Consider the following 27788-nt stretch of genomic DNA (forward strand, 5'->3'; position numbering starts at 1 on the left):
TCACTCAAGTAAAGCTAAACCTTTTTGCTCACACAAAGATCTATGAAGTCCATTTATACACACAAAGACTTCTAAAGTCCATAGGATACCATTGTCCACTACACAAGACAATTGTATATGTTTATGATGTGTGGAACACCTATTTCATATTGTTCTAACAAGTTAGTGTGGTGACATTGACTTCACGTAAGACTTATACATTACAACCATAATGAGATCTTGTCAAGACATGTAAAATATCACATAAAGTTTACCGACCATTCACTCAAGCAAAGCTAAACCCTTTTGCTCACACAGAGATCTATAAAGTCCATTTATACACATAAAAGACTTCCCCATAAGATACCATTGTCCACCACACAGGACAATGGTATATGTTTATGATGTGTGGAACACCTATTTCATATTGTTCTAATAAGTCAGTGTGGTGGCATTGACTTCATGTAAGACTTATACATTGCAACCTTAATGAGATCTTGTCAAGACATGTAATATATCGCATAAAATTTACCGGTCATTCACTCAAGCAAAGCTAAACCCTTTTGCTTACACAAAGATCTATGACGTCCATTTATACACACAAAGACTTCTAAAGTTCATAGGATACCATTCTCCACTACACAAGACAATGATATATGTTTATGATGTATGGAACAACTATTTCATATTATTTTAATAAATTAGTGAGGTGACATTGACTTCATGTAAGACTTATACATTACAACCTTAATGAGATCTTGTCATGTAAAATATCGCGTGAAGTTTACCGACCATTCACTCAAGCAAAGCTAAACCATTTTGCTCACACAAAGATCTATAAAGTCCATTTATACACACAGTCCATTCATACACATACAGAGACTTCCAGAGTCCATAAGATACCATTGTGCACCACACACGACTACTCACATAAAGCCCATCATTTGCAAAGACACAACACATCATTCAGAATCACTCAAAATATTAGCAACATACCAATTTATACAAACTTTATCACTATACTCTAATATTACACGACCACCTTAGGAAACAAGTTTCAAAAGATACATATAGCAAAAAGTCAGTTATTTCCCTTTATTCAATGTTTCAAAACAACTTTACATATATTTCTTCAAAATCCTCGGTCCTTGTTTCCCTTCGAATTGAATTACCCTTTTACATTTTTCAAACTTGATTACAACCAAAAATTCTATCACTTTGGAAAAGAATAATTAGAATCCTTGTAAAATCATTTTGAAATTCCTAAAAAAGAATGAGATCACAAGATGGATGTTATGAAACAGTTTGAATTTGAAAAGTTGTCTTCCCATAAAATTTATATTCTTTTCAAAATGGTGAAACTAGAATGTCCCATTTGATCGTTTTGAAATTAATCTAAAATCCTCAGGAAAGCTAAACACAATCTCCTTAATTTGGTGTGTGCAAATTGAAGGTTCAACAGGACTATATATTTTTGCATTTCAACTGAGTTTCTTAAAATTGAACACAATTGTGCTGCTGCTAAGAATCATACTTTCGATGTGTTAGGATTGTATTTACCATATGGTTGAAAAAAGGGAATATTATTTTATTACATAAGGAAAACTAGTAGTTTTGGATGAACCTTCTAATATGAAGATATTAAGTGTCGAGTGTAACATCCATATTTTCAATAAACTGTATTATTTATTTTAAATAAAACACTTAGAAAATATTCTATTTTTATTAACGTTTTGTAATTTATTATTATGTAGTTTAAACATTAAAAATATATTTTATCATGTTTTTACTTATTAAGAATAACAATAAGAAAAAAACAAAACTAATAAAATATGTATATATATATATATACATATATATATATATATATATATATATATATATATATATATACACATATGTATATATATATATATATATATTAAAAAAATATTACGTAAAAAAATATTTTAATTAAATAGGTGTGTGTAAAAAAAATATATATGAAGAATTTTCTAAAAGAGATAAAAAAAATATAGAAAAGAAAAAGAAAAAAAAAGAGATAAGAAGATAGGAAGAAAAGATAAGAAGAAAAAAAAATATAAGATGAAGAGATAAGGATTATCTCTTCATTAATATAGGTAATGATGACTTTGAAAGAAAAATCAAAATAGCACATGGCTTATGGCTTGCTTTTATATATATATATATATGAAATGAAGTTACCTCAAAGTGAAAGTGAGAAAGAAAGAAAGGAGAGAGAAAGAGAAAGAGAAAAATAGGGAACAAAAGTTTAGAGCAAAGATTCAAAGAGATATTAGTCCTCTTCAAATATTATTATTGTGCCCTTCAATCAATAAGGCAAGGGGAAGTGAGGTTAAGCTCTTATATATTAATCTTGATAAGCTCATGGATTTTATATTAATCTTTTATTTATTTTGACTCATATATTATTCTATTTACTTTCATTTAACTTATTTTCATTTATTATCCTCTTATATTTATTTTATTTAATCTCCAATTATACACTGATCCTGTTTATTTATTTATTTTATTTACCTTCAGTTACGCACTGGTCCTATTTATTTATTTTATTTTATTTACCTCCAGTTACGCACTGGTCCTATTTATTTATTTTATTTATCTCCAATTACGCACTGGTCATATTTATTTATTTTATTTACCTTCAGTTATGCACTGGTCATATTTATTTATTTTATTTTATTTACCTCCAGTTACGCACTGGTCCTATTTATTTATTTTATTTTATTTATCTCCAGTTATGCACTGGTCCTATTTATTTATTTCAATTAATATATCTCTAGTTACGCACTGGTCTCGTTTAATTTATATTTTTGTTATTTTATTTATTTATAATGTTATAATCCTTATCTAATTATTTATTTAAGGTTCTTGCTTTGATTCTTATTTTATCATTATTTTATAATTAAAAAATGTGAAGTGAAAGTAAATATTATTTTATTCAGTGAGCTTGAATATAAGAAAATTACATGTACATTTTATTTTATTTTATGTTCTTTGTGTATAGTTTATACAATGACATGATTTGATAGTCATCACATTTTATGACCTTTGAAAATATCCAAGAGTATGTCAGTTAAGTAAGAGTTAAGCCTGGTTTGAATAAGTTGAGATTAAACCAGTGTCAGAGTGTTTGTACTTGGGAAGTTACAATTTGGTACACTGCGGGATGAAAGGCAGGGACCATGGTGGGGTCTAAGGAAGTTTTACCAAGTAGGTGAATATCTGGATAGTTCAGAATAACGCATTGGACTAGGATATTCACAGGCCAAACTTGGGACTATCCGATACCTGCTCGGCATCGCCAAGGTTAGATAGTGAGTATATATCTCTTTTGTGAGCCGATGAATGGCTAATATTATCGAGAAAGAAATAATTATGATTGTACCAATATTTTATGAGAAATACTCAACTACCTAATCACTTCCCAAAGTAACTTTTGATGTTCAGATTGAATCATCAGAAGTGGAATATGGATCCATATGTCTGGTAAAACAATATCAAGTTTTGTGGTTGTAGGTCCTTATCTAGGCCCCCGGTGTCTGTATTGTTTGTTGAATTTATTAAGATTGATATTTAAGGCTTATAAAGACCTCACTCCTTTCATATTTTTCTTTCATATGTATCTGTTGCATGAGCAGAAGAGGAACCTGCTCAGTGAGAGAGAGTTGTTCGGAATATTATTGGTGGATCTTCTGAAGATTGATTCATGGATAATTTCTATTAATATGTTTAGGAAATATTAAAAATATGGATAATCTTCTATTTTGACGTAGAACTCTTAATACTTTACAAATATATATTTTTGTAATATTTCATGAACCATTATAGAGATGTAAACTATATATATGAATATGAAGTTATGTTATTATTAATGTTCTCTCAATGATAATCTTATGAAAAAAAAATTAATTCCATATTTTTTTAGCAAATAATAATTATTTTAGTATAGTAGTCGGGATGTCACACCGAGAAAAAATCCAATTATTAAATGAGTAAAGACGACCTTTTTAGACACATCAAAAGTCATAAAATTGATGTGTTGATGGTATAGCGAAAAGAGTTCACAAATATAATGGTACAATATAACATTAAAAAAACTTCAACTTGACATTATTAGTCATCACCCTTTGATATAAATTCTTTGGATGTTGGTCGGAGTAAGATTGTATGTTCGAATTGTGATACATAACTTCCTTTCACATCACTTAGAGAGGATATGACTGCATAAAAAAAATAAAAAAATCACTACTTCACGAGAATAATTTCAAAGTTAGAACTAGTAAAACAACGATATACAAAATAAAAAGACGTGCTGCACTATCAAACATGTCGAACAAGAACAATTGCAATTGAAAAAACTTTTGTTAGACACAAGTCAATCTGGGTGCCATTTAAAAATTCAGCATGTAACTCAGATCCAGCAATTTAAAATCCAACTAGCTTTCGGCTGTACTTATACATGACTATTATATGCATGTTTAAGATTTTTTTTTTAAAAATGTGAATATAAATAATGCACATACGGTAAGATTCGTGAAATTTAAATAAGTAAATAAATAATTATTTACTAAATACGGGTAATGGAACTTTTATGACATTTAATGTTAAGGTTTATGACGTGGAAAAGTACTAGGTCTAGGTCAAGTAGTTGAGGGTACTTGATTGTGTGAGAGGATATCAAGGCCTTCAAATGCTTTATTCAATCGGCTAAAGAGGATATTAAAGTATGATGGGTTTTATGTAAAAGCATTAGTATAGTCTTTAATTTTTGCCATATGTTAGGTCATGTGTAACATCCCGATCGGATATTACTAATTTAAATAAAATAAAATGATGTTGAAATAAAACGCGTTTAATAACAAAAGTTTTTTCCCAAAACTCGGGAGAATTTCAAATTTTATTAAAAGCGCTAAAATCTAAAATCCATAAATTAACTCAATGTTTACAAAATCCAACATCGGTTTATAAACAACAGTTTACAAAATAGTGAAATACATAAAGAGTCCCCATGCTCGTCGCCCCTTTTCAACCCTAAGAGTCACCAGCTCCACTTGAAACATCATCTGTTTCCATGTAATGAATTACACGATCATCGTCAAACACAAACAGATAAGGTGAGCTAACAATATAAATAACTCATACACACACACACACTCGACAGAGAACCCATATCCTCTGTGTGCAGACAACATGACCGCCATCATGTAATCCACGTTCTACATCTTCAGATGATGACCTTAAGATATACTTTGCCGCCATAAGGCACAATTTGTGATTCCATCATCTACAACCCACAACTTGTAGAAACATGTGCGAGACTATCTTGTTATGGACTACACTCCGTAACGCCAGGTGGAGTTCCTAATACGAGCCACAATTCGTACTCTCAACACAAGATTAGCAACATCACTGGCCACAACCTGTGGCTGCCCAATCAAGTGGAGACCATCCGTACGAGCCACGACTCGCACACTCACACCAGTTACTAATAGGGATGTCAAAAAAATCCATACCCGCGGATATACGCGGGTAAAACCTGCAACGGGTAGGAAACATATATTAAAAATGGATACCCGCTACCTGCGGGTACGGGTTTTGATACCCGCATGTTAACGAGGCGAGTACGGGTATCATAGTATCCGTACCTGTGGATACCCGTACCCGTTAAACTTTAATTCAGAAAAATACTCTCATATATATATATATATATATATATATATATATATATATATATATATATATATATTAGTAAAAAGCATTCTGAGTCTTCATTCAATAATGGTGGTCGGATTCTTACCCCACATCGGAGTATATTACTTCCAAACACTATGGAGACATTTATGTGTCTCCAAAACTGGTTATGGACTAATATGGAAAGTAATGAAATTAACACTTTACTTATATATTTTAATTAAGTGATTGTTAGAAATTTTAATGAAGTTCTTATGTTTTGAGGCTCTTCTAAATTAAAATTGGACAATATGAAACTTTATACAATGTTGCAAGATGTGGACATTGATGAAGTTAGTAATTTCTTTAATATTTCATTCAAAAATAAACTACAATATAAATTGTTAGTGATTTTTTATTTGTTTATTTTTCAAGAATCAATAGGAGAAAGTGAGTTTGTTGATCCAAACACTAATTATGGTTAAATATTTATTTTTTAAAATGTTTTTGTAAATACCCATGGGTACTCGTGGATACCCGCGGATATGAAAAAAATAGACGGGTACCCACATAACGGATATCCGACAGATATGGGTACAGGTAAGGGACAAATATTTATCCAATGAGTAGGGTACGGGGGAGCTACTACTCGTACTCATACCCTACATGCCTCGTTGACATCCCTAGTTACTAATATCACCTGGCCACAACTCGGGATCGCCATATATTTACCCTCCATCCCGAGTCACAAGGGATGTCATTCCAAACCACAGCTCAAGGAGTCACAACTTAATGAATGTCTCAACAAATCTCCACTCTGTCGAGCGCGCTAGAGTAATGCATATAGTAATTATAAAATCAGACTAAAGTATATATTAAAATAAAATAATTTTAAAAAATAATATTTATTATACTATTATTGAATTAGGAATATTTATAAATTATCACTAAAAATAAAAAGTTAAATTACAATAAATTATGAATAATTATACAATAAAAAACTTTTTTTATATCAAAAGTAAAATGTTTAAAAATATCTATTTAAGTTAAAAGTTAAATATATTTTTGTTCTTCAACTTTTAGTAAAAATTAAAATTAATCATCTTGAAAACTTTGAAATTAATTTAATCCCTCAACTTTATAAAGGTGTGAATTTAGTTATTTTAATAAAATTATATTAAATTTATTTGACGTTTCAAATATTATAATAAAATTTTCAACTAACATTGAAATATGATAAACAAACTAAATAAATACTACAATAAAATGTACTTAAAACGGAAAATAAATAAAATGTGGTTAAAAAAATTTAATATATGTTATAAAAAATATTTATATCATTAAATATTCAATTTTGTTATAAAATAATATAATTATTTATAATTGTAAATAGAAAAAACGATTATATTCTTTACAAATATTTCATTAATTATAATAAATAAAATTTATTTACCCTTTCGTGCACGGTATAGGAACCAGTTTATTTACATATCGACTGCATTGCCGACTATTTGACGCTTATCAGCAATAGCAATAACAATTGGCAGATCTGATCTATCTGAAGGTTTCACCAACGACGACGGTGATGAGGATGGGGTCTTCATCTTGCTCCTTCTTCCTCCTCCTCGTACTGGGCCTTCTCCCCTTCTCCCTCTCAGAGATCCGCTACTCCGAGATCCGAACCGACGATCGGCCCATTGTTCCCTTCGATCAGTTTGGGTTCACCCATAGGGGTCGCCTTGAGCTCAATGTTTCCAGAATCTCCCTCTCCAATTCCAATTTGGACCTCTCAAAGGTTGGCTTCTTTCTCTGCACCCTGGATTCCTGGCTCCATGTCCTCCAGCAGCTGGAGGATGGTGAGATTCGGTGCACCCTTCAATCGGATCTCGTGAAGTCTGTATACACCTTTAATTCTCTGAACGGCAAAGACTCTTTCAACACCGAGTACACCGAAAACGACGCCGATCAGTACAACCTGGTGTTCGCCAACTGCCACCCGCAGCAGCTGAAAGTGAGCATGGATGTTAAATCTGCCATGTACAATCTGGACGGAAGGAGCAACACCCGCGATTACCTCTCTGCTGGGAGAACCATCCTTCCCAAGGTCTATTTCCTGCTGTCGCTGGTGTATTTCGCTTTGGCTGCTCTTTGGATCAGCGTGCTCTACAAGAAGCGATTGACCGCATTTCGTATCCATTACTTCATGCTTGCCGTCGTCATCTTGAAGGCTTTGAATCTCTTGTGTGAGGCTGAAGACAAATCCTACATCAAGCGCACCGGCAGCGCCCACGGCTGGGATATCATCTTCTACATCTTTAGCTTCCTCAAGGGCATTTCTCTCTTCACTCTCATCGTCTTGATTGGCACCGGCTGGTCCTTCCTCAAGCCCTTCCTTCAGGATAAGGAAAAGAAGGTTCTCATGATTGTCATCCCCCTTCAAGTCATCGCTAACATTGCTCAGGTTGTCATTGACGAGAGTGGTCCCTACGGCCACGACTGGGTTACCTGGAAACAGGTCTTCCTCCTCGTCGATGTCGTTTGTTGCTGCGCCGTGCTCTTCCCCATTGTCTGGTCCATCAAGAATCTCCGTGAGGCCGCCAGGACTGACGGCAAGGCCGCTGTTAATTTAATGAAGCTTACCCTCTTCCGTCATTATTACATCGTTGTCATTTGTTACATTTACTTCACCAGGGTTGTGGTTTATGCCTTGGAAACCATAACATCCTATCGCTATTCTTGGACCAGTGTGGTTGCTGCTGAGTTAGCCACGCTTGCTTTCTACATCTTCACCGGCTACAAGTTCAAGCCTGAAGCTCACAATCCTTATTTTGTCATCGATGACGAAGAGGAAGAGGCTGCTGCCGAGGCATTGAAGCTTGAAGATGAATTTGAGTTGTAATTCTCTCAAAATACAAAAACATTGAACGTTTCCCGATTCAGGTGTTGAACAACTCGGTACGATATTCAGCAAGGCTCAGGTTTCATGGTTTCATCTCAACGACAGTTAGGAATTTTCAAGTTACATTTGATGAATATAGTCATTATTCATAAATCATTGTGCTATATATTTTGTGTTCTGGTCTCATGCCAGTTTTTTGAACTTAGTGTCATAATATCCTAAACCCTTGTGTAGTGCTATGAACATATATTACCTTGTCTAAGTATTGATACGGATATCTTGCAAACATTTTTTTTTGTCATGATTGCTTTTATTATAATTATCTTCCATCTTCAGACTTCGGTTGCATTGGAACTTGTGCAACCATTAGTACCATTACTCTAAATTTGTCAAGCATTGGTATTATCACTGGACTTCTGAATTTTCTTGAAGGTATAGGTAGAAGTGTCAAATCGGCTACACCCCTGTGCTAATAGTATGAAAGAATCATGGTTGCTGAGGAATTTTATTGATACAATAGAAAATCCGGTATCATAGGTTTGGGGTTGGGAAGGGGAAATTCTAAAGTGAGTTACCTGGGCCCTAGCAGCATATATTCCTAACCCCTGTTCAAGACAAAATTTAATGAAGTCTTGTTCTGATGTGAGAAGGAAAGCAGTGACACTCCAATTCTGTTACAGAAATGGAGGATTGGATCCTCAGAGAGAAGTAGAATTGGGGGTTCTTTTTACTCGTGAGTCCGTTACAAGTGATTGAACATGATTTTGGTCATTCTCCTTATTACCTTGACTCTAACTAGTTCTAAGGCTAGTTGAAAGACTTTCATCATAATGAGCTTTCTCATTTTAAAATTAGTATGCAATATTTGCAAAATAGATAATGTGTTTTGCTTTGTTACATTAAAATTTTGTGGTGGTGGTGGTAGTGTGTACACGCAAGAAAAACTATAAGGTCTTCTACTCTTTCTTCTTATATGTAATTATTGTTAGTGAGAAGGCATAGGACATTGTAGTTTCAATTTCAAAAGTACTGTTATGATATCTAACAAAATCATATATCTCGATTGAATCTTTGGAGTATTGTAGATTATTTTAGAGAGAATCTCTGACAAGTGATTTCCATGATTGGTGCTTTGTATTTATGAAGAAGACACATACACAAACATTAACCCGTGTCATGACATGGACAATGTTCAATTATAGTTCACAAGGATATCTATCCTCAATGTGCAGAGCATGTACTAGTCAAATGAAATTTACTACGACCGAGGTAATAAAAGTCTAACATGCGAATTAGGATTTATAAATTCATCTTCTGAAAACAAATTGCTAAGTTTTGCATTTATTAGGATTTCCACAAAATAATTTAGAAATAGGTTTTATTTTATAGCATAAGCTGTAAGATAGGAAAAATTCCCAACTGTTAGAAGTATAAGCCACAAATAAAGAGTCATTGGAGAAATATCTTAAGCATTTTGTGTTCTTCCATTATGTTTTTTTTTTTTTTTATCACGTTTAAGTTCTGAATGATGAGGCCATATTTGGTGTCTGCTGAATTGCTAGGCCATTTCTAGTGTGTCTTGAGTGTGGCAAGTTTTTTTATTTGGATAATAGTTGATCAGTGTACTCTGAATAGATATAGATGTTGAAGAAAGTATAATCCAATTCTTGATTCAAAAAGTTATTATGGTAGTGGTGGTCCTCATTTATCAACAAGAAAATTATTCATAGTTATGTTCCCAAAAAGTATCTCCATAGCTGTTGAAGGAGTATCAATCCAGTGGTCTGATAAAACTATGTTGATGACGGTGCCTTTTTGTACTAACAGAGAATATTTTCCATATGTGTGTTCCCAAAAACAATCTCATTCGTTGTCAATTTTATCTTTCTGAACCTTCTAGACCATCTTACGAAGGAGTATCAATCCAATGCTCTGATACAAAATGCAAAAGTGAAGGACATTGCAAATCTTAGTATCAAATGTCAACCTAGGATATTACATGTTCAACATTTACCTTTGACACACCAGGTGATATTACATGCTCAACATTTACCTTTGACACACCAGGTGATATTACATGCTCAACATTTACCTTTGACACACGAGGTGATAACTGTATGCTTGAATCTCTATATGGACAATTTATGAAACCCAAAATAGCTGCCATAGTTTAAAATCACGATGTAAAAGATATGACTCAGATGAATTGCTCACCGTTAAACACAATGGAATAAGTTTCCAGGACGAAAAAAATTAGTTAGATATTGTTTAGGGGATTCAAAAACATCTTAGTCATTAAAATGAGTCAATATAACACAATCGCATGACTTTTTAAATTTTAATAGTAGTATTATCGGTATTATAGAAATGTGATTAACATTTTTTTCTCTATTATTCCCACCACTAAATACAATGAAATATGTTTCGAGGCCAAAAATATTAGGTAAGAGTTGTTTACATGACTAAAAAATTGTCACTCGTTGAAAAAGAGTCCAAATTAACATAACAATACGACTTTTTGAATTTTAATACGACTTTTTGAATTTTAATAATGGTATTATTGGTGTGATAAAAATAAAATTAGCATTATTTCTTTTGGTATTCCTATTGCTAAACATAATGGAACAAGTTTCAAGGCAGAAAAAATTAGCTGGTGTTATTTAATCAAAAATGCAAAATGCTAATCATATTTTTATCATACCAATAATGACATTATTAAAATTAAAAAAGTCGTAATGTTGTGTTAAGTTTGACTCTTTTGTAATGATTAAGTTGATGTTTCTAAGTCACATAAATAATATTTAACTATTTTTTTGTTTGGAAAGGTATTTCATTGTATTTAAAAGTTTAAAAACTAGAGGTAAGAATGCTAATAATATTTTTATCACACCAATAATAGCACTATTAAAATTTTAAAATCGTACTGTTGTGTTAATTTTACCCTTTTTAATGCCTAAGTTGCATATTTTGAGCTACTTAAACAACATCGAAATAATATTTTTTGGCTTCTAAACTTATCCCATTGTATTTAGTGGTGGGAATAATAGAGAAAAAAATAATAATCATACTTTTATTACACGAATAATAACACTATTAAAATTCGAAAGGGTTCACTCTTGTGTTAATTTTGACCACTTTTTACTGTCTAAGTTGTTGTTTTTAAGTCAATTAAATAATACCTATCTAATTTTTTTAGACTCGAAATTTATCCCATTGTCTTTAGCGGTGTGAATAGGAAAGAATGCTATTCACACTTTTATCACACCAATAATAATATTAAAATTCAAAAATTCGTATTTTAGGTGTCAAATGGGCGTAGAAAAATTTTAGTTGTCTAATGAGTGTAAAAATTTTGTAAGTGTCAAATAGGAGTAAAACATTATAGGTGCCAAATGAGTGTAAAAATATTTTAGGTGTCAAATGAGTGAAAAAATGATATGCGTCTCAAAGGGGTGTAAAAATTATTTAGTTGTCAAATTGGAGTAAAAAATTATAGGTGTCAATTGGGTGTAAAAATATTTTAGGTGTCAAATGAGTGTAAAATTATTTTAGGTGTCAAATGGGTGTAGAAATATTTTAGTTGTCAAATGAGTGTAAAATTTTTTTAAGTGTCAAATGGGAGTAAAAAAATTATAGGTGTCAATTGGGTGTAAAAATATTTTAGGCGTCAAATAGATGCAAAAGTATTTTAGGTGTAAATGGGTGTAAAAATATTATAGGTGTCAAATGAGTGTATTAATTATTTAGGTGTCAAATGGGAGTAAAAAAATTATAGGTGTCAAATGGGTGTAAAAATATTTTAGGTGTCAAATGGGTGTAATAATATTTTAGTTGTCAAATGGGTGTAGATTTTTTTTAAGTATCCAATGAGAGTAAAAAAATTATAGATGTCAAATGGGTGTAAAAAAATTTTAGGTGTCAAATGGGTGTAGAAATATTTTAGTTGTCAAATGGGTGTAAAAGATTTTTAAGTGTCAAATGGGAGTAAAAAAATTATAGGTGTCAATTGGGTTTAAAAATTTTTTAGGTGTCAAATAGGTGCAAAAATATTTTAGGTGTCAAATGGGTGTAAAAATATTATACGCATCAAAGGAGTGTAAAAATTATTTAGTTGTCAAATTGGAGTAAAAAAATTGTAGGTGTCAAATGGGTGTAAAAGTATTTTAGGTGTTAAATGGGTGTAAAATTATTTTAGGTGTCAAATGGGTGTAGTAATATTTTAGTTATCAAATGGGTGTAAATTTTTTTAAGTATCAAATGGGAGTAAAAAAATTATAGATGTAAAATGGGTGTAAAAATATTTTAGGTGTCAAATGGGTGTAAAAAATGTAGGTGTCAAATGGATGTAAGAATATTTTAGGTGTCAAGTGGGTGTAAAAATATTTTAGCTGTCAAATGGGTGTAAAAAAATTGTAGTTGTCAAATGCAGTAAAAAAAAATTTAGGTGTCAAATGGGTGTAAAAATATTTTAGGTGTCAAATGGGTGTAGAAATATTTTAGTTTTGTAATGGGTGTAAAAATTTTTTAAGTGTCAAATGAGAGTAAAAAAATTATAGGTGTCAAATGGGTGTAAAAATATTTTAGGTGTCAAATGGGAGTAAAAATGTTATAGGTTTCAAAAGTGTGTAAAAATTATTTAGTTGTCAAATTGGAGTAAAAAAATATAAGTGTCAATTGGGTGTAAAAATATTTTAGATGTCAAATGGGTGTAAAATATTTTGGGTGTCAAGTGGTTGTAGAAATATTTTAGTTGTCAAATGGGTGTAAATTGTTTTTAAATATAAAATGGGAGTAAAAAAATTATAGGTGTGAATTGAGTGTAAAACTATTTTTGGTGTCAAATGGGTGTAAAAATGATATAGGTGTCAAAGGTGTGTAAAAATTATTTAGTTGTCAAATTAGAGTAAAAAATTATAGATGTGAATTGGGTGTAAAAATATTTTATGTGTTAAATAGGTGTACAAATATTTTATGTGTTAAATAGGTGTAAAAATAATTTAGGTCTCAAATGGGTTTAAAAATATTTTAGTTGTCAAATTGGTGTAAAATTTTTTAAGTATCAAATAGAAGTAAAAAAATTATAGGTGTGAATTGGGTGTAAAAATATTTTTGGTGTCAAATGAGTGTAAAAATGTTATAGGTGTCAAATGAGTGTAAAAATGTTATAGGTGTCAAATGGGTGTAAAAATTATTTAGTTGTCAAATTGGAGTAAAAAAATTACAGGTGTCAAATCAGTGTAAAAAAATTATAGGTGTCAATTGAGAGTAAAAATATTTTAGGTGTCAAATGTGTGTAAAAATATTTTATGTGTCAAATGGGTGTAGAAATATTTTAGTTGTCAAATGTGTGTAAAAGTTTTTTAAGTATGAAATGGGAGTAAAAAAATTATAGGTGTGAATTGGGTGTAAAAATACCTTTGGTGTCAAATGAGTGTAAAAATGTTATAGGTGTCAAATGGGTGTAAAAATATTTTTGGTGTGAAATGGGTGTAAAAATATTTTAGGTGTGAAATGGGTGTAAAAAAACTTTAGGTGTCAAAGGGATGTAAAAATATCTTAGGTGTCAATTGGGTGTAAAAATATTATAGGCGTGAAATGAGTGTAAAGATATTTTAGGTGTCAAGTGAGTGTAAAATTATTTTAGGTGTCAAATGGGAGTAAAAAAATTTTAGGCGTCAAACTAGTCTAAAAATATTTTAGGTGTCAAATTGGTGTAAAAATATTTTATGTGTCGAATGAGTGTAAAAATATTTTAGGTGTCAAATGGGAGGAAAAAATTGTGGGTGTCAAATGTGTGTAAAAATAATTTATGTCTCAAATAGGTGTAAAAATATTTTAGATGTCAAATTGGAATAAAAAAAATTTAGGTGTCAAATGGGTGAAAAAATATTTAAAGTCTCAAATGGGTTTAAAAGTATTTTAGGTGTCAAATTGGTGTAAAAATATTTTATGTGTCGAATGAGTGTAAAAATATTTTAGGTGTCAAATGGAGGAAAAAATTGTGGGTGTCAAATGTGTGTAAAAATAATTTATGTCTCAAATAGGTGTAAAAATATTTTAGATGTCAAATTGGAATAAAAAAAATTTAGGTGTCAAATGGGTGAAAAAATATTTAAAGTCTCAAATGGGTTTAAAAATATTTTTGTGTCAAATGGGTGTAAAAATATTTTAGGTGTCAAATGAGTGTAAAAAAATGTTACGTGTCAAATGGATGTAAAAACATTTTATGTGTCAAACTGGTGTAAAAATATTTTAGGTGTCAAAGATGAAAAAAATATTTTAGGTGTCAAATGAGTGTAAAAAAAATTTAACGTGTCACACTGGTGTAAAAATATTTTAGGTGTCAAATAGGTGTAAAAATATTTTACGTGTCAAATGAGTTTAAAAATATTTTAGGTGTCAAATGGGAGTAAAAAAATTATAGGTGTCAAATGGGTGTAAAAATATTTTAAGTCTTAAATGGGTGTAAAAATATTTTAGGTGCAAATAGGTGTAAAAATATTTTAGTTGTCAAATGTATGTAAAAATATTTTAGGTGTCAAATCAGTGTAAAAAAATTTTTGGTGTCAAATGGGTTCAAAAATATTTTAGGTGTCAAAAGGGTGTAAAAATTATCTAGTTGTCAAATTGGAGTGAAAAAATTAGTGTGAAAATGGGTGAAAAATATTGTAGGTGCAAATGGGTGTAAAAATATTTTAGGTGTCAAATTGTTGTAAAATTATTTTAGTAGTCATATGGGTGTAAAAGAATTTTAAGTGTCAAATGAGAGTAAAATAATTATAGTTGTCAAATGGGTGTAAAAATATTATAGATGTTAAATGGGTATAGAAATATTTTAGTTGTTAAATGAGTGTAAATTTTTTTTAAGTGTAATCTGGGAGTAAAATATATATAGTTGTCAAATGGGTGTAAAAATATTATAGGTGTCAAAGGTGTGTACAAATTATTTAGTTTTCAAATTGGAGTAAAAATATTGTAGGTGTCAAATGAGTGTAGAAATATTTTAGTTATCAAATATGTGTAAAAAATTTTTAAGTGTCACGTGGGAGTAAGAAAAACTTTGAGTGTGAAATGGGTGTAAAAATATTTTTTGTCTTATGAGTGTAAAATATTATAGGTGTCAAAGGAGTGTATTAATTATTTAGGTGTCAAATGGGAGTAAAACAATTACAGGCGTCAAATGAGTGTAAAAATATTTTTTGTCTAAAATGGGTGTAAAAATATTTTAGGTGTGAAATGAGAGTAAACAAAATTTAGCTGTCAAATAGGTGTAAAAATATGGTAGGTGTGAAATGGGTGTAAAAATATTTTAGGTATCAAATGGGTGACCAAATATTATAGGTGTCAAAGGGGTGTTAATTTTTTATTTGTCAAATTGGAGTAAAAAAATTATTGGTGTCGAGTGTAAAAATATTTTAGGTGTCAAATGGGTGTAAAAATATTTTAGGTGTCAAAGAAAAGAAAAAATTATTTAGTTATCAAATTGGAGTAAAATAATTGTTGGTGTCAAATGGGTGTAAAAATATTTTAGGTGTCAATGGGTGTAAAAATATTTTAATTGTCAAATGGGTGTAAAAAATTTTTAAGTGTCAAATTGGAGTAAATAAATGATAGGTGTCAAATGAGTGTAAAAAAATTTTAGTTGTCAATTGGGCTTAAATATATTTTAGGTGTCAATTGGGTGTAAAAATGTTTTAGGTGTCAAATGAGTGTAAAATTATTATAGGTGTCAAATGGGTGTAAAAATATTTTGCGTCTCAAATGGGTGTACAAATATTATAGGTATCAAATGGGAGTAAAAAAATTCAAGTGTCAAATGTATGAAAATATATTTTATGTCTCAAATGAGTGTAAAATTATTTTAGGTGTAAAATGGGTGTAGAAATATTTTAGTTGTGAAATGGTTGTAAAAATTTCTTAAGTATCAAATGGGAGTAAAAAAAGTGTAGGTGTCAAATGAGTGTAAAAAAATTTTATGTGTCAAATGGATGTAAAATAATTTTATTTGTCAAACTAGTGTAAAATTATTTTAGGTATCAAACGAGTGTAAAAATATTTTAGGTACCAAATGGGTGTAAAAACATTTCTACGTGTCAAATGGGTGTAAAAAATTGTGTCAAACTAGTGTAAAAATATTTTAGGTAGCAAATGGGTGTAAATATATTTTAGGTGTCAGATGAGTGTAAAAATATTTAACGTGTCAAATGAGAGTAAAAGAAATTATAGGTGTCAAATGCGTGTAAAAATATTTTACGTCTCAAACAGGTGTAAAAATATTTCAAGTGTCAAATGGGTATAGAAATATTTTAGTTGTCAAATGAGTAAAAATATTTTAGGTGTCAAATGGGTGTAGAAATATTTTAGTTGTAAAATGGTTGTAAAAAAAATTTAGATTTCAAATGGGTGTAAAAATATTATAGCTATCATAGAAGTGTAAAATTTATTTCGTTGTCAAATTGGAGTAAAAAACCTGTACGTGTCAAATGGGTATAAAAATATTTTACGTGTCAAATGGGTGTAAAAATATTTTAGATGTCAAAATGGTGTAGAAATATTTTAATTGTCAAATCGGTGGAAAACTTTTTTAAGTGTCAATTAGGAGTAAAAAAATGATAGGTGTCAAATAAGTGTAAAAATATTTTAGGTTTCAAATGGGTATAAAAATATTTTAAGTGTCAAACAAGAGTAAAAATTTTTATAGGTGTCAAATGGGTGTAAAAATATATTAGGTGTCAAATGGGTGTAAAAAAATTATAGGTGTCAAAGAAAAGAAAAAATTTTTTAGTTGTCAAATTGCAGTAAAAAAATTGTTGGTGTCAAATGGGTGTAAAAATATTTTAGGTGTTAAATGGGTGTAAAAATATTTTAATTGTCAAATGGGTGTAAAAATTTTTTAAGTGTCAAATTGGAGTAAAAAAATGATAGTTGTCAAATTGGTGTAATAATATTTTAGCTGTCAATTGGGTGTAAATATATTTTAGATGTCAATTAGGTGTAAAAATATTTTAGGTGTCAAATGAGTGTAAAATTATTTTAGGTGCCAAATGGGAGTAAGAAAATTATAGGTGTCAAATGGGTGCAAAAATATTTTGCGTCTCAAATGGGTGTACAAATATTATAGGTGTCAAATGGGAGTAAAAAAATTAGGTGTCAAATGGATGAAAATATATTTTATGTCTCAAATGAGTGTAAAATTATTTTAGGTGTAAAATGAGTGTAGAAATATTTTAGTTGTGAAATGGTTGTAAAAATTTCTTAAGTATCAAATGGGAGTAAAAAAAGTGTAGGTGTCAAATGAGTGTAAAAATATTTTTGGTGTTAAATGGGTGTAAAAAATTTTTACGTGTCAAATGGATGTAAAATAATTTTATTTGGCAAACTAGTGTAAAAATATTTTAGGTGTCAAATGAGTGTAAAAATATTTTAGGTGCCAAATGGGTGTAAAAACATTTCTACGTGTCAAATGGGTGTAAAAAATTTTATGTGTCAAACTGGTGTAAAATTATTTTAGGTAGCAAATGAGTGTAAATATATTTTAGGTGTCAGATAAGTGTAAAAATATTTAACGTGGCTAATGGGAGTAAAAGAAATTATAGGTGTCAAATGGGTGTAAAAATATTTTACGTCTCAAATAGGTGTAAAAATATTTCAGGTGTCAAATGGGTGTAGAAATATTTTAGTTGTCAAATGGGTGTAAAAATATTTTAGGTGTCAAATGGGTGTAGAAATATTTTAGTTATTCAAATGGGTGTAAAAATATTATATCTGTCAAAGGAGTGTAAAATTTATTTCGTTGTCAAATTGGAGTAAAAAACCTGTACGTGTCAAATGGGTATAAAAATATTTTACGTGTCAAATGGGTGTAAAAATATTTTAGATGTCAAAATGGTGTAGAAATATTTTAATTGTCAAATCGGTGGAAAAATTTTTAAGTGTCAATTAGGAGTAAAAAAATGATAGGTGTCAAATGAGTGTAAAAATATTTTAGGTTTCAAATGGGTGTAAAAATATTTTAAGTGTCAAACGAGAGTAAAAAATTTTATAGGTGTCAAATGAGTGTAAAAATATATTAGGTGTCAAATGGGTGTAAAAAAAATTATAGGTGTCAAAGAAAAGAAAAAATTATTTAGTTGTCAAATTGCAGTAAAAAAATTGTTGGTGTCAAATGGGTGTAAAAATATTTTAGGTATAAAATGGGTGTAAAAATATATTAATTGTCAAATGGGTGTAAAAAAATTTTAAGTGTCATATTGGAGTAAAAAAAAAATGATAGGTGTCAAATGGGTGTAAAAATATTTTAGCTGTCAATGGGGTGTAAATATATTTTAGGTGTCAATTGGGTGTAAAAATATTTTAGGTGTCAAATGAGTAAAATTATTTTAGGTGCCAAATGGGAGTAAGAAAATTATAGGTGTCAAATGGGTGCAAAAATATTTTGCGTCTCAAATGGGTGTACAAATATTATAGGTGTCAAATGGGAGTAAAAAAATTAGGTGTCAAATGGATGAAAATATATTTTATGTCTCAAATGAGTGTAAAATTATTTTAGGTGTAAAATGAGTGTAGAAATATTTTAGTTGTGAAATGGTTGTAAAAATTTCTTAAGTATCAAATGGGAGTAAAAAAAGTGTAGGTGTCAAATGGGTGTAAAAATATTTTTGGTGTTAAATGGGTGTAAAAAATTTTTACGTGTCAAATGGATGTAAAATAATTTTATTTGGCAAACTAGTGTAAAAATATTTTAGGTGTCAAATGAGTGTAAAAATATTTTAGGTGCCAAATGGGTGTAAAAACATTTCTACGTGTCAAATGGGTGTAAAAAATTTTATGTGTCAAACTGGTGTAAAATTATTTTAGGTAGCAAATGAGTGTAAATATATTTTAGGTGTCAGATAAGTGTAAAAATATTTAACGTGGCTAATGGGAGTAAAAGAAATTATAGGTGTCAAATGGGTGTAAAAATATTTTACGTCTCAAATAGGTGTAAAAATATTTCAGGTGTCAAATGGGTGTAGAAATATTTTAGTTGTCAAATGGGTGTAAAAATATTTTAGGTGTCAAATGGGTGTAGAAATATTTTAGTTATTCAAATGGGTGTAAAAATATTATATCTGTCAAAGGAGTGTAAAATTTATTTCGTTGTCAAATTGGAGTAAAAAACCTGTACGTGTCAAATGGGTATAAAAATATTTTACGTGTCAAATGGGTGTAAAAATATTTTAGATGTCAAAATGGTGTAGAAATATTTTAATTGTCAAATCGGTGGAAAAATTTTTAAGTGTCAATTAGGAGTAAAAAAATGATAGGTGTCAAATGAGTGTAAAAATATTTTAGGTTTCAAATGGGTGTAAAAATATTTTAAGTGTCAAACGAGAGTAAAAAATTTTATAGGTGTCAAATGAGTGTAAAAATATATTAGGTGTCAAATGGGTGTAAAAAAAATTATAGGTGTCAAAGAAAAGAAAAAATTATTTAGTGTTCAAATTGGAGTAAAAAAATTATTGGTGTCAAATGGGTGTAAAAATATTTTAGGTATAAAATGAGTGTAAAAATATATTAATTGTCAAATGGGTGTAAAAAAATTTTAAGTGTCATATTGGAGTAAAAAAAAATGATAGGTGTCAAATGGGTGTAAAAATATTTTAGCTGTCAATGGGGTGTAAATATATTTTAGGTGTCAATTGGGTGTAAAAATATTTTAGGTGTCAAATGAGTGTAAAATTATTTTAGGTGCCAAATGGGAGTAAGAAAATTATAGGTGTCAAATGGGTGCAAAAATATTTTGCGTCTCAAATGAGTGTACAAATATTATAGGTGTCAAATGGGAGTAAAAAAATTTAGGTGTCAAATGGATGAAAATATATTTTATGTCTCAAATGAGTGTAAAATTATTTTAGGTGTAAAATGAGTGTAGAAATATTTTAGTTGTGAAATGGTTGTAAAAATTTCTTAAGTATCAAATGGGAGTAAAAAAAGTGTAGGTGTCAAGAATAACATAAAGTTGAAGAATGGAAGTTTAAAATAATCAGTTTGAAGAAAGAAGATGAGAATATTTATATCAAGAATTAGCCAAGAATATTTATATCAAGAAGTACAATTTAGCACATATCGGCACTTATGAATATGCACAAACAATTCAATATCAGAATTATACTAGAGGGACAATTGCAAGCTTCAAGAAAAGTATACCTTAGATGAGAGGAAGAAAGAAGATGGATGAGGTGTATCTCCCAAGGTCACCGATATATAAGCAAAGATCACAATATAGCTCACCTAACAATATGTTGGAGAAGAAATTTATTGTATGTTCAAATAAAGCATGTAGATGAATCCACAATCAAACTACGCAGATCATTAGCTTACACACAACACAAATCATGTTTTTACATTCAGCAGAGAGAAACAAAAATTTCTTACAAGTATTGTTACTACATCTGCAGTGCTTTCTCTCTCTAATTCTTCCTCAATTGAACTTTCAGTTGAAAATGACAAGGTAAGATTGCTAGTTTGCACCAATGGCAGCAATTCTTCCTTCCAAATGTAAATTGGGTCAAAAAATGTGTAAGGACAAGGAAAGAGAAGAATAGACAAATATCCTACCTTGAAGCACGCTATATTACGCAACATGAAAAAGCACACTCGCTCAAAAAATATGCAAAAACTACACATAAGTAGGTATCTAGAAAAGAAAAAACTCTCGTGCCAATTTCCTTATTTCAAAAGTTGACAATGGAAGGATCAACATTATCTTTATAGCAATATATCGCCTACAATACAAAATAAGCTCAATCTATTTATTCATTTTTGAGACAATATTGATCTCTGGTAAAGTTTATTTAGGCATTGAAAAACTTCTTTAGAGCAATATTTACTGGAATTGTTGCGATTATAATCTGTCTTAATGCTAACTAGAAAGGTGAAAGTTGACATCAAGTTATGAACATCCACTATTGAACACATATTCTATGCTTTTAGACCTTATTTTCCTAAAAAGCTAAATAAATTGAGTTTTTAATAGTTTATTTAGGAAAATAAATAATTGAGCATTCTGATGTGTTTTGTGAGTGTTTCCTTAGAGCCAAGTAATAAATTAAAGAATTTTGCCTAAGCTAGGCTTACTATTCCTTTAAGCAAGGGAAAACATAGAGTGGCTAAAAGAAGGCTGCTTAAGCTAGGCCAACTACTCCTTCAATCTAGCAACTCACTTAAGCAAGGCCAATTGCTTGCTTATGCTTTTAGCTCACTTAAATTAGGCAAATTACTTGCTTAAGCTAAAAAGTCATTGAGGAAACATTTTATCATATTAAAGGCTTGCTTAAAAGAGATGTGGATTAGGGTCCAAAATATTCTCTATAAATATCCCAGCAAACATGTGTTGACAGAAGTTTGGTGTGTGGAGAAAGATCTAGACTCTTGGAAATAAATCTGAAAAACATTTCTCAAGGTTTTTGTGGGAAGAATGATGAGGTGAATAGGGTCATTTCTCTGGCATGATAGATAGTCATGCTATGCTGAGGATTCTGTGCATATAAGCTATACACAAGAATTAATAACTGCAATGAATATATTTTAGTAGTCATACCTTAGCTAATTGGATGAAGGCTTTTTCCCAAGCTATTGCCTTCCCATTCTCATCTCCAACTTTCATAATTGCATTATTCACAGGGTACGTGATAACAAATGCAGAAGCCTGGAATATATAGGATAATCATCATAGCAGAAAGTATTGGATAAAAAGGCATTTATACAAAATCCAAGATTCTTACCTCAGAATAATTGTTCCCGGAAAACCCTCCCAAGGCCACAGTTGGCTCAAGAGGAGCCTTAAATGCACTAAAGCATGTTTCTGTAGAAGTGTAATGCTGAGGATGACAATCATATAATTAGAGCCCACATATATCAGATACAGAGACAAATCACAACAACACTTTCAAGCACTAGTGCAAAATGGAGATATTAGAACAGGATATAAGATCGGTTGAAGCGAAACCGATTTAATTTTAAACACGGTGGCAATTTTGTAAATAATAGAAAGTATTTTAAATCGGTTATAGGAAGAACCGATCTAATATAATATTAGATCGGTTATATAAAGAACCCATATAATATGTACATATTAGATCGGTTATAAAAACAACCGATCTAATTGTTTTCTGCACTACAAATTGCAAAAATCCTTTTTATTTTTCAAACTTTGTCTTCTCTCTCATGCCTGCTTTGGTCTTTTCTCTTGTGCCTCCATTTAAGTCTTATTAAACTCATGCAAGGAGATATTTCGTATAACCTACAAGAAGTAATTATGTATAGAAGAACCATTACACGTTCAATTGAATACATTTGACGTAAAAGGTTACACTACAAAGAAAAAAAAAATGAAAAAGCGGTAATCCATCCATACCTACACAAATACTTTAACTTGAATTAGTATACTTATTGGAATTTAGTGCCTCTTAAAACATTAATCCTTTTGCTTTAAAATTCTTATCTGCTCATAAAGTAAACTGCTTTAAATTTAAATCTTCTGAATAACAAGGGCAACTCATAATCAGATTATAGAAGTTTACCTGAAAACAGTACTCAGCATGTTCAACACCTCCATAGTCGTCATAATTGTCAGGGTCCATTTGAAAATACTAATGGAATAAAAATAATGATAAATAGGGAAATCAAATTAAGAATCCTAGGTAAGCCACAAAAAAAAAAAAATAGTAAATTGCAATAGAACTGAATAGGAAAAGCCAGTTGGTTGTACAACTTACAGATAATAGAAGCCAAATAATTAATTATTTGCAATACACAATTAAAAAGTACTACAGAAATAGTTCGGAAAGAAGTGGGTTAGACCTGCAAAATACTTTGAGTGGCACAATCTTCGCCTAAAGGCTTCAAGCAAATGTCACTCAGATACCAACGAACCAGAATAATTTGCTTCAATAAACGTATTTCTTTAATAAAAATGTCCCACCGAAAATAAAGTGGCTACATTTAAATTCTAGTAAGTGAAAAGAACTGAAATTTAAACACCTTTTCCTGTATTTGAAAAAGAAATTCAATATTTTCTTCTGTTATGATACTTGGAGGCTTGTCATGCTTGGATTCTGGGATTGTTGCTAATATAAGCTGAAATGTACACATTTTAAAATATGATTTACTACAGATAGAATAATAGTTGGAAATAAGAAAGAAACGTAATAAAAAAGTGAAGAGGAAACTATGGTTGATTTCATATTTAAAAAAACAATTACTTACTTAAAAGGGTGAAATTAGAAAAAATTGTAGACACCAAAAGAGTAGTTAAAAAGGAAATCCCCTTTATTAATGTTATAAATTATTGTTTACGTACACTGTATATCTTATCATTTATTTGATATTTTTTTAAACTAACATAAAACTAAGACTAAAACAGAAAACAAATCAAATTCAAACAGCTTTAAATGGAGTTGGATTGGATTTAAATTTAAACTACACCAAATACATGATGAACTACAAAAACCAAAGCAATTGGTTTGGATTGGATATTTTATCTCTTCAAAAGTTCAAAACTTATCCAATTGAACCTGCAACCACTCTTACAAATGAGCAGACACGCTAGATAATACATTCACAATAAGAGGCAGCTTAATTTTGGTAACTAGATTGCATGCACCGAATTACAAGACCAAAAAAAAAAAAAACAAATTATAAGCAAACCAAAACCTGTTCAATTGATAAATTAGAAACTTAAAAAATACTTAGACAATTAAATATGCTCTAAATATTTATTTATTAGTATATATATATATATATATATATATATATATATATATATATATATATTATAAACATAATATATATAAAAATTTGAAAGTAATCTAAAAAAAATAAAAATATTAAAAAATTTAACAAAAATGGTCAGTCACCCCGCTAGCCCGTCCTATGGCGCGGCAATGTGTAGATTCTAACCCGTTTTCCACTGGCAAACTAGCTTGGTCCAATCAATTTTTGGCAAGTGAAGAATATAACGAGTTAAATTTTGTTGGACAGTCAAAACAGGCTAGACAACCTCGTGTTGTGACCCATAATTTTTTCCTCTTTGTATTATTCATAATTCCACTAGTTCTTCCTGAGTCTCTAAAAGCCATGACTTATCTGATTTTGGTAACAATGAGACAAAAACAATTTCTTTTCATATCCATTATTGAAAATAAATATGTGTATGAAATAAAGTTTTATTGTCTTTCAATTTTTTTTACACCTTTTAAGAAAATGAAAAATAAATTTTTGACATTTTTTTTTTACGAACTTGACAAAGTTTTTATATGTAAAATTAAATTAATTAATTTTTTTTATTTTTAATCAAAATAAAATAATAAAATAGTACTTTTTTATCTTTTTAAAAATAAAGTAGTTTGTCAAAATTGTTAAAATTTTATTTGTGAAAATATCATACCTTAAGAAAATTTCAATTTTTCATTTATTATTATATCGTAAAATAAAATTCATGAGTAAAATTACAAAAAAATTACTTGCTATCCCTTTATTTTCAATTAAATATTATGACTCTTTCTCTCTCTCCCTATCTCTCTTTTAGAATTACATCTCATATATGATTTAAAATCATTTATCCCAATCATCTCTAACTGCTATTTTTTTATTTCTATTTCTAAAATAATTTTAAAAATAAAATCATAATTAGTTAAAAAATTTAAATACTACAATTCATAATTACATAATCCTTAATTCAAAAGTTGACAATGGAAGGATCAACATTATCTTTATAGCAATATATCGCCTACAATACAAAATAAGCTCAATCTATTTATTCATTTTTGAGACAATATTGATCTCTGGTAAAGTTTATTTAGGCATTGAAAAACTTCTTTAGAGCAATATTTACTGGAATTGTTGCGATTATAATCTGTCTTAATGCTAACTAGAAAGGTGAAAGTTGACATCAAGTTATGAACATCCACTATTGAACACATATTCTATGCTTTTAGACCTTATTTTCCTAAAAAGCTAAATAAATTGAGTTTTTAATAGTTTATTTAGGAAAATAAATAATTGAGCATTCTGATGTGTTTTGTGAGTGTCAATTGATAGTTTTATTATGAATACCAGTAGATATTGTGTTGATTCTCAGAAATTCTATCTATGAAATATAAGATTGATACCTAGACCCACAATAACCCTCATAACTAAAGGTTCTACTAATAAAAAAAAGTTTTGATTACACATCACAATATTCAAAAGTTTAAACTTAGTTAGTTCATAAAATTCATATAACCTTCTTGTCGTTAATGCTTATATCAAACATAATAACACCTCCATCTAAATACCTGCAAAAACATATTCATAAATACATCATATTCAGATAAAGGTCATAACAGAAATACAAAGACGGCTTGTTACCGTTAGTCCCTTAGCATCAATGAATAGTTATAAAAGAATATGTATTATTAAGTCAATATATTCACAATGATAGAACACAGGCTGACGGCCAATAAAGTAATCGTCCAAGTTCTCCATAATTGATAAGAACTACATTTTATAACATTCAAGTAACTCTATATATAATGAATTTAACATTTCATTTAATCCTTGAGAAAGTAAAATATTATTTTAAGTCGTGATCATAATTACAGTTAGTATTCAATATTATTTTGCATGGTTAATCATAAATTATTTTGCATAGTTAATTATAAAAGCAAAACAATTTATAAGACAGATACTTCACTATCATTATTCAAAAGTTAGAATAAGATAAATTGTTTTTATTTTAACAAATATACCTACATACTAGGCAGTCTTCTAGATTCTATCCATATAGACTCTATTCAAGAGTATGAGTAGTTAAGACTCTATCAAAGAGCTCCTGAGGTATGGGCTCACCCCTCCTTCGCTCAGGGGGAATTCTTGCTGCGTGCACTAATGTGTTCCATTTATCATGTCATATAAAATTAGAATTACATCAAATTAGTATTAATAAGAATTGTAGTAAGAAAAAAACAAAACAAAGATCTATCATACCTTTAGATCTCTAAGAGTCTTGTGGTCTGCATCCGAGAAAGCTCGCAGCTTAACCTCGCGCCACCTCCTTGATGATATAAATGTTATTAGTAAGTCAGTTATCCACATACAAGTAAACTAATACTGATATTATTGATAACATCATACTTCTCCCAACTCCAAGTAATTCAACCGTGCGCAAAAGAGCTTCTACCTCTCGTTGCCCAATTGTATGACATGAAGGACCCTCTCGTTCTTAGGTTGAAGGAATTTGCACCGAGAAACTTTCAGTTTGATGTCCTTCATTGCAGAGTTTCTTAATTTTGTCAATGAGTTCTCCTACATGTCGTTTCATGGTGCCGCCCGCTTAGAGATGTCAGTTATGGTGTATGCTGTGCACATAAAATTGCTAAGTAAAAATTGTAGTAACTTTGCAATTAAGCATGACTTATTTATAACATGCAATCATGTCATTAACATGATAACATGCAAGATGCACGACATTAATTTAATAATAGAGTAATTTAACATGTAAATCTAATAATTATTTTAATTTATCCAATTAAAGATATTTATTGATAAATTAGAAACTTAAAAAATACTTAGACAATTAAATATGCTCTAAATATTTATTTATTAGTATATGTGTATATATATATATATATATATTATAAACATAATATATATAAAAATTTGAAAGTAATCTGAAAAAAATAAAAATATTAAAAATTTTACAAAAATGGCGGGTCACCCCGTTAGCCCGTCCTATGGCGCGGCAAGCTGTAGATTCTAACCCGTTTTCCACTGGCAAACTAGCTTGGCCAATCAATTTTTGGCAAGTTAAGATTAGAACTACATTTTATCACATTCAAGTAACTCTATATATAATGAATTTAATATGTCATTTAATCCTCAAGAAAGTAAAATATTATTTTAAGTCGTGATCATAATTACAGTTAGTATTCAATATTATTTTGCATGGTTAATTATAAATTATTTTGCATAGTTAATTATAAATGCAAAGCAATTTTTAAGATAGATACTTCATTATCATTATTCAAAAGTTAGAATAAGATAAATTGTTTTTATTTTAACAAATATACCTACATATCAGGCAGTCTTCTAGATTCTATCCATATAGACTCTATCCAGGAGTATGAGCAGTTAAGACTCTATAAAAGAGCTCCTGAGGCATGGGCTCACCCCTCCTTCGCTTAGGGGGAATTCT

At 29.7% G+C, this 27788-nt stretch overlaps 2 protein-coding genes across 2 annotated transcripts; one reads left to right on the plus strand and one right to left on the minus strand.

Moving 5' to 3' along the window:
* Positions 1–7161: 7161 nt before the first annotated feature.
* Positions 7162–8873, plus strand: LOC114194545 (protein GPR107). Its single transcript, XM_028084856.1, has one exon. It carries the CDS (start codon positions 7259–7261, stop codon positions 8570–8572), a length of 1314 nt encoding a protein of 437 aa, XP_027940657.1. The 5' UTR covers positions 7162–7258; the 3' UTR covers positions 8573–8873.
* Positions 8874–8891: 18 nt separating this feature from the next.
* On the minus strand, positions 8892–23471 carry LOC114195193 (NPC intracellular cholesterol transporter 1-like). The gene is made up of 8 exons (XM_028085583.1): positions 23417–23471; positions 23137–23205; positions 22339–22434; positions 22155–22262; positions 20990–21103; positions 20762–20845; positions 9148–9243; positions 8892–9041 (listed from the first exon to the last, which is right to left on the minus strand). Exons 2-8 carry the CDS (start codon positions 23194–23196, stop codon positions 8892–8894), a joined length of 708 nt encoding a protein of 235 aa, XP_027941384.1. The 5' UTR covers positions 23197–23205; positions 23417–23471.
* Positions 23472–27788: the final 4317 nt, after the last annotated feature.

This window comes from Vigna unguiculata, chromosome 8 (genome assembly GCF_004118075.2).
Source record: "Vigna unguiculata cultivar IT97K-499-35 chromosome 8, ASM411807v1, whole genome shotgun sequence".
NCBI classification, from domain to species: Eukaryota; Viridiplantae; Streptophyta; class Magnoliopsida; order Fabales; family Fabaceae; genus Vigna; species Vigna unguiculata.